Source organism: Octopus bimaculoides, chromosome 11 (genome assembly GCF_046866305.1).
Source record: "Octopus bimaculoides isolate indiv1 chromosome 11, ASM4686630v1, whole genome shotgun sequence".
Classification (NCBI taxonomy): domain Eukaryota; kingdom Metazoa; phylum Mollusca; class Cephalopoda; order Octopoda; family Octopodidae; genus Octopus; species Octopus bimaculoides.
In genome coordinates this window covers 757,556-767,555 of record NC_142938.1, presented here as the reverse complement: position 1 = coordinate 767,555, position 10,000 = coordinate 757,556, and the positions used below count along the sequence as shown (strand labels likewise).

Here is a 10,000-nt window from a genome sequence, read left to right as displayed (position 1 = left end):
TATATATATATATATATATATATATATATATATATATATATATATATATATATATATATATATATATATATGCACATATATCTATATACATATATGCATATATATATATATATATATATATACATATATATATATATATAGGTGAGAAAGTTGGTATGTGAAAGCACGTGGTTGGATGTATAAAAGATAATAAGAGTGAAAAAACTCACTCTTATTATCTTTTATATATATATATATATATATATATATATATATATATATATATATATATATATATATATATATATATAGCCGCAGGCGTTGCAATGTGATAAGAAGTTTACCTCCCGACCCCACGGTTCCAGTTTATCAAGCTTTGCCCTTATCAAATTCGTCCTAATGGCTTGTTTCTTCTTCTTCTTCTTCTTCTTCTTCTTATTATTATTATTATTATTATTATTATTATTATTATTATTATTATTATTATTATTATTATTATTCAATAGTCTTATTTTTATCACGTGCTCTCACTGCTCTACCGAGCGCAGCTCTGTGTGCTCTAGTTATGTGCTGTGGTTTGTTGTGATGCTCTTGTATTCACTGTGTTGAAAGTATTTTACATAGGATGTGTGCGGTACCTAGTAGTGCAATTTTCTGTAGGTTATATATATTTGTTAGTCCTGATGTTTTTCTTATGTATTTGTATGAATGTTTTTTTTTATCATACCTAATGCGCCTACTCTGATAGGAATTGTTTCTGTTTTTAGTCTCCACATTCAACACACCTCTATATCCAGGTCTTTGTATTTTGAATGTTTCTCCGTTTCGTTTAGAGAAACATTGTCATCTGCTGGTATTGATACATCGATTAGAAAGCATTTTTTCTTGGTGATCTCTGACAACTATATCCGGCTTATTGGCCTTAATTTCTCTATCTGTGTGTATTGGCATATCCCAGAGTATGCTTGCTTTCTCCTTTTCTGTAACCGTTTTGGCGTGTGCCTATATCATCCTGTTTTGTTGTTATTCCAGTGTTGGCATAGTTTCCACTGTATACAGGTCTTACTATTATTATTATTATTATTATTATTATTATTATTATTATTATTATTATTATTGTTATTATTATTATTATTATTATTATTATTATTATTATTATTATTATTATTATTATTATTATTTATGGTTTCCTTTCATTATAACTTTATTTCAGCTGCCTTAGTACCGGGCATCCTCCGGAGGACAGGAGTAGCAAGGACACTTTTGTTTTGCTATGCATGCAAAAATTAAAATTATCACCAGATTTATTCCATTTTAGATGGAGAGTGCTTTCGTAGAATATAGGCTGTACCCATCAAGGTTATCTTTTGTAGTTCACGGAGATTGGAATTACTAGCGAGTTGTTTAATATACTTCTCAGCTCCCTTCTTTATCATTCCCAACGCACCAATTACTACTGGTATTATTATTATTGTTGTTGTTGTTGTTGTTGTTATACACTCAACATATTAGACTGTTGGAAAAGAAAAGAATCCTAACATCGGGCTACATCAAGTAGCCTTAGATGCCAAGAACCCTCCTATTGGGTTACAACAAATAACCTTAGATGCCAAGAACCCTCCTAAGTATCTTAGCTGTCCCTAATAACACTGTTTTCTGCAGTTGTACTAAACTGGGTTTTATGCCTATTTCCTCTGTCCATCTGTTCAGATCTTTAGGGATAGTTCCCAATATTCCTATAACTACTGGGATACATTTTACCCGAACTTTCTATAGTCTCTGTAATTCAATGGCCTTTGCTATTTTTCTGTACTTCTCATATTAATTTTTTCCCCATTTGGGACTGTAAAGTCAATTATCTGGCACTTTCTATTCCCTTACTACCAAATCACTCCTTCTAGCTTCTATTACTCTGTCAGTCTGAATGTTAAAGCCCCACAACGTTTTATATTTCTTACTTTCTAGTACTTTACTAAGTTCATACCGTTTATTAGTATGTTCACATCCTGGCTTTCTACATGTCTCCCAGTGGATTACTCTCCCTAGATTGTCATGTCTTTTCTTGTATTCTTTCTGTGCCACCATGCAACATTCACTTACTATATGACTAACACTTTCCTCTTTTGATTTGCATAATCTACAATGGGAATCTACTTGGTTTTTGTCTACCTTGGCTTTTATCCAATTAGTCCTTAATGCTTGATCTTGTGCAGCTTCTAACAAACTTTCTGTCTCCCTCTGCAGCTTTCCCTTCTGTAGCCATAACCATTTCTCACTACTACTATTTGCTGAAATCATCTTGGTACCTCTGCACTTACGCTTGTAACCCTTCTGCTCTTGCGGTAAGACTCCATTTTTTTCCAGATGTTCGTACATTGGCTCTGCGAGTATTCCAGTCAATAACTTCCACATAAGTGGCAAACAGGATATAGGCCTGTAATTGTCTACCGTATTGCGTTTTTCTACGTTTTTCAGGCACAGCACTGTTCTACCCAATGTCAACCACTCTGGTGTTGCTTGGCCTGGATTTAACAAGGTGCTGAGTTGCTCAGTTATTCGTGCATGACATTCACCAAATCTTTTGATCCAGTAGCCTTGAACTCCATCTGGTCCCAGGGCCTTCCAGTTGCTCATTTTTTTGCTGATTTCCTTCACTTCCCTAACTGAAATGACTAGTTCTGACTGTTTTGGACAGACTACCGTTTGTTTCAGTTCTTGCAACCATTCAGCATCCTTCTTGTGCTCCTTGTCTTTGCTCCAGATGTCACTCCAAAACCTTTGACTTTCAATGTTATCTGGTATCAACTTTTCATCTGTACACTTCATATTATTATTATTATTATTATTATTATTATTATTGTTGTTGTTGTTGTCATTATTATTATTATTATTATTATTACCATATGGAAATTCACAGCTTCTTATTACTATTATTATTTAAGACAGCATCGCACAGTATCCAATATCATGATGTTGTTGGTTGAAGATATTGTGTCTATCGGGGGTTTTTATTGTTTGTCAAGTCACAACAAGGACCTCAGACATACAGTACTTAACGCGATATGCGTGCAGTTCCAAGTAATGACGATTTTTGCAATACATCAAGACTGTAGGATATTTCTAAAGTTTCCAGATGTTTTTTTCAGGTTGGGTGGTATTGAACTCAATGCTCCGATGACAACAGGGACAACCTTTATGATTGACTCTTGCAGCTGCCACATCTTAGCGATCTCAATTCTCAGCTCTTCATATTTATCAATCTTTTCTCTTTCTTTCATGACAATATCATGATCTCCTGGCGCCGCCACGTTGATTAATAAGCCCCCTTGTTTGTTCCTCCTAAAGGTTACTATATCCGGCCTTCTGTGCTCTAATACCTTATCTGTCTGGAAGTCAAAGTCCCAGAGGATTTTTGCCTCCCCCTTTTCGTCCATTACTTTTTACCGGTGTATGCTGGTACCAAGTACCCGTTACCTCGTATCCGTACTTCTGGCCAGTGAAGGTTTTAGGCTGCTTTGTCGTGTCTTCCCTTGTAATCTTTTTGCTCAAGACTTTCACAAACACTCACAATGTGAGTCATGCTTTTCGACCCTCTTCCCATATGTTCTGTAGAGTTTCGTTGCACTTGCGTCCTATATATTCCTTTTCCCTTAGTTGGTATTCAATGCCTGATCCTGGGTAGACATGACTTGGCTTCCAGTATTCTCTTTTATGTCACCTCCATGATGCTTCCTGATCTTTTAAGTTGTTAGTCTCACAGTGGAACTGGCCATGTAATTCCATGCGGAGTACGGTTTCTTCTCTCTCATTGGCTGTTCTTGATTGGAACTCATGATCACCCTCAATTCCATTTTTGGTAAATCCTCCTGCATTAGCAGCATACTGTAGCAGGTCTTGTTTGCTGTTTACCAAATATTCTGCCATGTTTTTTTTCTTTCACTGTTGATGTACGCTAATCAGCCTACGTCCAACTTTACCCTCCTCAAGTAGCGCTTGTATACATTCGCCTTACGGTAGAGGGCACCATGCATTGTCATGGTTATCATTATTATATGAAAACGCGCAACTTATTTTGTTGGGTATGATGGAAAGTGTCAGCTGTCTACAGCCAGCAAACTAAGGTGACAATTGTTTTACTGGTCATGCTTCAAGAACTCTGCAAAGATTTCTTGCAGTTCCAAGCAATGCTGACTTTTGTAGATGTTCTACCTTCACACTTGCACCGATCTTTGTCAGCCATGTTGGTCTACTCTCTTCATTGACCACAACCTTCGTATTTTCCACTTCAAATCTTCATAGTTGTTTGTTTTTTTCTTCTTCTTTCACATTGATCTTGTTGTCACCGGGGCATATAAGTTCTTTCTCGGTTTCCGATGTCTGGTTGGGTGACCGCCCTGGAACATTGCATGCCACAGGATTTTGCAATTCTCATTTTCCGTGACTCCTTCTGGAGTTTGCTCACACCACGTCTTTGCTCTTCATAGACCGTGATTTCCACAACAGGGATATATTTTACCCGCACCACCCATAATCTCTGTAATTCAATGACTAGGTCCTGCTACTTCAATATCTTCTCTATACCTCTTATATTGATTTTTGTCATCATTTCGGACCGTAACTTTCTGTTCTCTTTATTTACCAAATCAGTCCTTCTAGCTTTTATTACTCTCTCAATCTGAATATTAAAGCCCTACAACGTTTTATATTTCTTGCTTAGCGCTATTTCGTCTAGGGTTCAAATTCCGCCCAGGTCGATAAAATAAGTACCAGTTAAGCGCTGGGGTCGATGTAATCGACTTACTCTCTCACCCAAAATTGCTGACCTTGTGTCAAAATTTAAAATCATTATTGTTATTATTATTATTATTATTATTATTATTATTATTATTATTATCATTATTATTGTTGTTGTTGTTGTTATTATTATTATTATCATTATCATTATCATTATTATTATTATCATCATTATTATTACTATTATTGTTATTCACCGTCATCATCACCTCCTCCGTCATCATCAGTCATCACTATCACCACCATCGCCAAGGCAGCCACCCCTACCACCATCACCACCATTACTCCATCACCGCCGCCACCAACAGCTGACAGTAAGAACATCAACATCAACATCTCTTCATCCCTCCGACTAGCCGGGCAGCATCCGCTTTTCGGCCCAATCCACCAGTGCCAACCGCCAGACCATCCATCCCCCTCTCTCTCTCTCTCTCTCTCTCTCTCTCTCTCTCTCCATCCATCCATCCATCCAGCAGACCGTGCAGCTAGCTCAGTCAAACAGTTCGACTGACAGTAGGCTGAACCAGTTCATCAGCTGTTGAGTGAGAGTGAGACTAATGAATGAGAGTGAGAGAGTGACTGTTGAGTGAGAGATTGAGTGTGTAGCTAAGCTAGTTGTGTGTTGTAGTCAGTGTCAGTCTAAGGAGGTATACACACCACAACACAACAGCAAAACACATTACCATCATCACCATCTCGGTATCTCTCTGACCATGTCTGCCGCCGACACCGCCACTACACGTGAGTTTCAACTTTAGCACATCTACAATATTATTGTTATTTTTTTTTTTTAAATTGGGGAATTTTTGTTGTTGAAATTGTTGTTCCTTTTATCGTATTTACGTATTTTTGTGCGAAACCCAAAGTGGCCCTTATTTTGGATTGTTCCTTTTTCTTATCTGCTTGGCCCTTGTGGCCAATAAAGAAAAGATTATTACTATCGTTGTTGTTGTGCTTAATTAACACTCACTAATTAACACACTGTTGTAATTACTAATCTTTACTAAACCTTGCGAAATCAATCTAGACCGGTACATTGCATCTCACTAAAACTTGTTTACGCAACGTTGTATTGGCTATGGTGGTGCTGGTAGTGGTGGAAACGGTGGTGACGATGGAGGGGATGGTGGTGCTGGTGGTTACGATGTAGTGGCTGTGGTATTGGTTGCAGTATTGGCGTGGTTAATATTGTGGTATCGGTTGTGGCTCGGGTTAGTTACAATGTTTTATTGTGGTATTGGCTGTGGTGTTGGTGTTGTAGCGTTTGGAAGTGTTGTTTAGCTGTACTAGCACTAGTTGTGGTATTGGTTGTAGTACAGGCAAGGATGTTGATTTGGTGTCTAAGTATTACGCGGCATTTAATGAGAGTGTTAAAGTTCCAGGTTCAAATCAGGTAGAAGTCCTTTTCATTTTCCATCCACCCAGGGTTCATAAAATAAGGTACCTGTCGATTCAACGGAATATTTCCCTCTACTAAAATGTGTGTCCGTGTTGTGTGGGGGGGGGGGGGGTGAATGTATTCTCTGTGTGTGTGAGAGAGAGAGTGTCTATATGTTCATTTGTTTTCTTACATAACGGATTGTTTTATCAAGCTTCATTTCGAATACGGTCTTACATCATAGACAAGCATGCATATGCGTGTGGGTACACATATGTATACATACACATACACACACATATGCATGCATGCATATATAATGCACATTTATGTATGTGCATGTGTACGTGTGTATATGTATATATATATATAAATACATATACATACACAGGTGTTTATATGTGTGTGACTGTGTAAACAAGGTGTATAAAGTGTGTTTTCTCACGCAGAGAAAAATTTATTGATCTTATCACTGACAGAGTAGACCCAGATCAAATGTGATCCAGCCATGACCACCCTATCTTAATAAGACTCATTTAATGACAACATTATCTTTTGTGTCCTTCCGATGGAGAGTAGCCTGCTGTTTCTAGATGTTCGACCAACCACGTTTCCGTCTCCTTGTTGACTTGTTATTGTTGTTGCTGGTGTTGCAGTAGATGCTCCAGCACAAGTATATCTACTGCTAGTACAGGACAAGTGCATCTACGACTGCTGCTACTGCAGGCAGCAGATCTACTGCAACCAGTGCAGGTGCAGCCCTGCTGCGATATCAGCAGTAGATTCAACAATATGGGATTCAGCATCCATATGTACAATGAAACTACCTCAACACCTTAACACGACTATAACACACACACACACACACACACACACATACATATATATATATATATATGCATATATATATATATATATATATACACACACACACACATGTTTGTATGTATATGTATGTATGCATGTATATATGTTCATATAGACACTCATACACCTGCACAAAAACACGCAAACACGAGCGCGCACCTTGCATGACTCTTCCTGCTGCTGCTGCTGGTGTCTCTCTATTTTTACCTGTTGCTTTTGTTGTTGCTCTTGTTCCTGTTGAAATTGTCTTAGTGATGGTGGTGGTGGTGGTGGTGGAGGGTGACATATGTCTTATTTCAAGGCTTCAATACCTGATGACGCCGTGATGACAGACTAAGAAAGAGAAAGAGAGAAAGAGAGGGAGAAATAGATAGAAAGAGGGAGAGAGAGGGAGAAAGAAAGAAGGAAACAAACAAAGTAACGTCACCAGTTATTGACTGTTACTTTTTTATCGTCCACGAATGAATAGAAAAGGAAAACTCGGCGAGATTAGAACTCAGAGCGCAGACAGCCACAACTGAGTTTAACACTCTGCCATCACCCCACCCCCCAACATACGCACACACATTTCCTTATGTAGTAAGTAAACGAAGTATCTTATCTTTGGAACCTCTTGTGTTCAGGATGTCTTCACTTCACGCATTGGCTGTTAAAAAAACAGTAATATACTGGGGCTTAGACCAATTAATTAGCACCTATTATGTATAGGAACCGGCCAGTTTGATTGTTGCACACACACACGGCGTCAAAACAGCGACTGAATTGAAGCCTACATTTTACGACTTTCATCTAAGTCTTTTAGTTTTCGTCTTTTCTCCTCTCTTCTTCATTAATTATGTTTTTCTGATAAAGTGTTTACATCCGAAACGTCAGATACAGATCCATTTCTCCGAGCATAACATTAAATATCTTAAAATTTCACGCTACCTTCATGTCATTTTTGTGATGTAATTTAATTTTATTTATGCCTGCCTATCTGTCTATCTTGTAACCACCTGTCTATAGCTATAGACAGGTATAAGGATAGACAGATCATGTGTATTTTCTCCTGATGACCCTTGAATCCTACTGGTGTACTGAATCTTATTGGTAACACTTTCACAAGCCAGCTTTTTGCAAGTTTCCGCATATACATTTGTGTGTGTGTGTGTGTGTGTGTGTATGTGTGTATGTGTGTGTGTGTGTGTGTGTGTGTCTGTGTCTGTGTCTGTGTGTCTGTGTGTGTGTGTGTGTGTGTAAAAACAGCATAAAGCGAATCATCGATGTAACAGGCGTCCCGTTACACTAAAGACATCATCCATATTCTATATATTTAAAATCCATACAATGATCCTTGTTACGAAAAGGTGGTTTTATCAGATCCACATTAAATATGGCGTGATTCACATACCAGCTGGCATTGGCGGGAATTCGACGAGAAAAACGCCGACCGGGAGTTAAAGTTGATGCAATCCAAAATATATTCTAATAACATCGACAAAATATTTCAATCTCGTTAACATTCAAATCATCTTGCAATTTTTTATTGATAATTCGGACACCTGAGCTTTTTCTCTGGACACATAATAAGCAGTGCAAGTGGTTAGTGGTTCGGGTGTTGCATTCATGAACGTAAGATTGTGGTTTCGATTCCTAGACCAGGCAATGCATTATATTCAGGAGGATAATACTTCATTTCACGTTGCTCCAGTCCCCACCGTTGGCAAAAATTAGTAAACCCTGCGACAGGCCGACGTTCTGTCCAGGCGGGGTGGGGGAAATTTATACGCCACAGAATCTGGCAAACCGTGTTGACGAGCCTATAGCTCAGGAGGGGCCGTTATTGAAAGCTTTCTGGGGTTTTTTTTCTGTTTCTTTCTTTTTTCTTGCTGTTATCGTAGTATTTCAGTTTCCTTCGTAACTGTGTTCGATAAATTCTGGTTGGTTTTTCTTAAAAATCCCGCCAAACCGTTGTTTATATAAATCATTTACATTAATAATCGATCTGCTTGTGGTTGATATCGTTCTTCTTCTAAATTGTTGTTGATGTTGCTGTTGTTGTTGTTAATGGTAAAGGTATTCTCGGTGTTGTTCTTATTGTTGTTGTGGTTGCTGTTGTTTCCGGCTCCATACTTTACGTTCCAATCCCATTCGGATCAACGTTGGCCCCTTCCGGGTCGGTCGACTGCACCTCTATCCTTAATCTATGGCCCTCTGCTTCTCATTGTTCTTGTTCTTGTTGCTAGTGTTGGTGTTTTACTCGCTCGTGTTGTTCTTATTAGTATTTCTTATTATAATTCCGCCGAGGTCGACTTTGCCTTTCGTCCTTTCGGGGTTCGACAAAAGAAGTACCAGTTGAACACTGGGGATCGATGTAATCGACTTAACTCCTCCCCACACAAAATTGCTGGCCGTGTGCCAAAATTTGAAACCAATATTTATGATCTACACACAAACACACATATATACAGACACACACATATATATATGCACACACGCACAAAACCATAAACATACACTCGTGAAAGGATATATATATATATATATATACATGTGTGCTTGTGTGTGTGTTTGTGTACGTATGTATGTATGTATGTGTATATTTATACACAGACATACCTATATACATGCAATAAACATTAGCAACAACAATATATAGACACGCACACACATCTTTATACTTTTATCAACATGTCCACCACACACACACACACACACATATGTGTGTGTGTGTGTATATATATATATACACACACACACACACACACCTCACCACCCCACCCCTTTGTCTTTATTTCTCCTTCTCTCACTCTTACTCTTCCTCCTCCCTCTCCCCTTTCTACTCACTTTCCCTTCTTACTCCCCCCCACTGCATCAGTCCCCCCTCCCTCCGTCTCACCTGTTTTCTTCCGTCTTTTCAGTATTTGACTACATCTTGTGTATGTATATCACCTATGTACGCACGTATGTGTGTATGCATGTACTTGTATGCGTGTGTGTGTT

General features: G+C 38.3%; 1 protein-coding gene across 2 annotated transcripts in view; it reads left to right on the top strand.

Annotated features, from left to right (window-relative positions):
- The window catches only part of LOC106882757 (synaptotagmin-7), a 109,456-nt gene that overhangs the window by 17,276 nt on the left and 82,180 nt on the right, over window positions 1-10,000 (top strand). The window contains exon 1 of one of the 2 annotated variants that reach the window (XM_052971423.2): window positions 5,205-5,514. The exons of the other annotated variant lie outside the window; for it this stretch is intronic. Coding sequence (XP_052827383.1) covers window positions 5,487-5,514 — 28 coding nt within the window. The 5' untranslated portion in view covers window positions 5,205-5,486. Of the gene's footprint in view, window positions 1-5,204; window positions 5,515-10,000 lie in introns of those variants that run through there. 2 annotated transcript variants of the gene reach the window in all.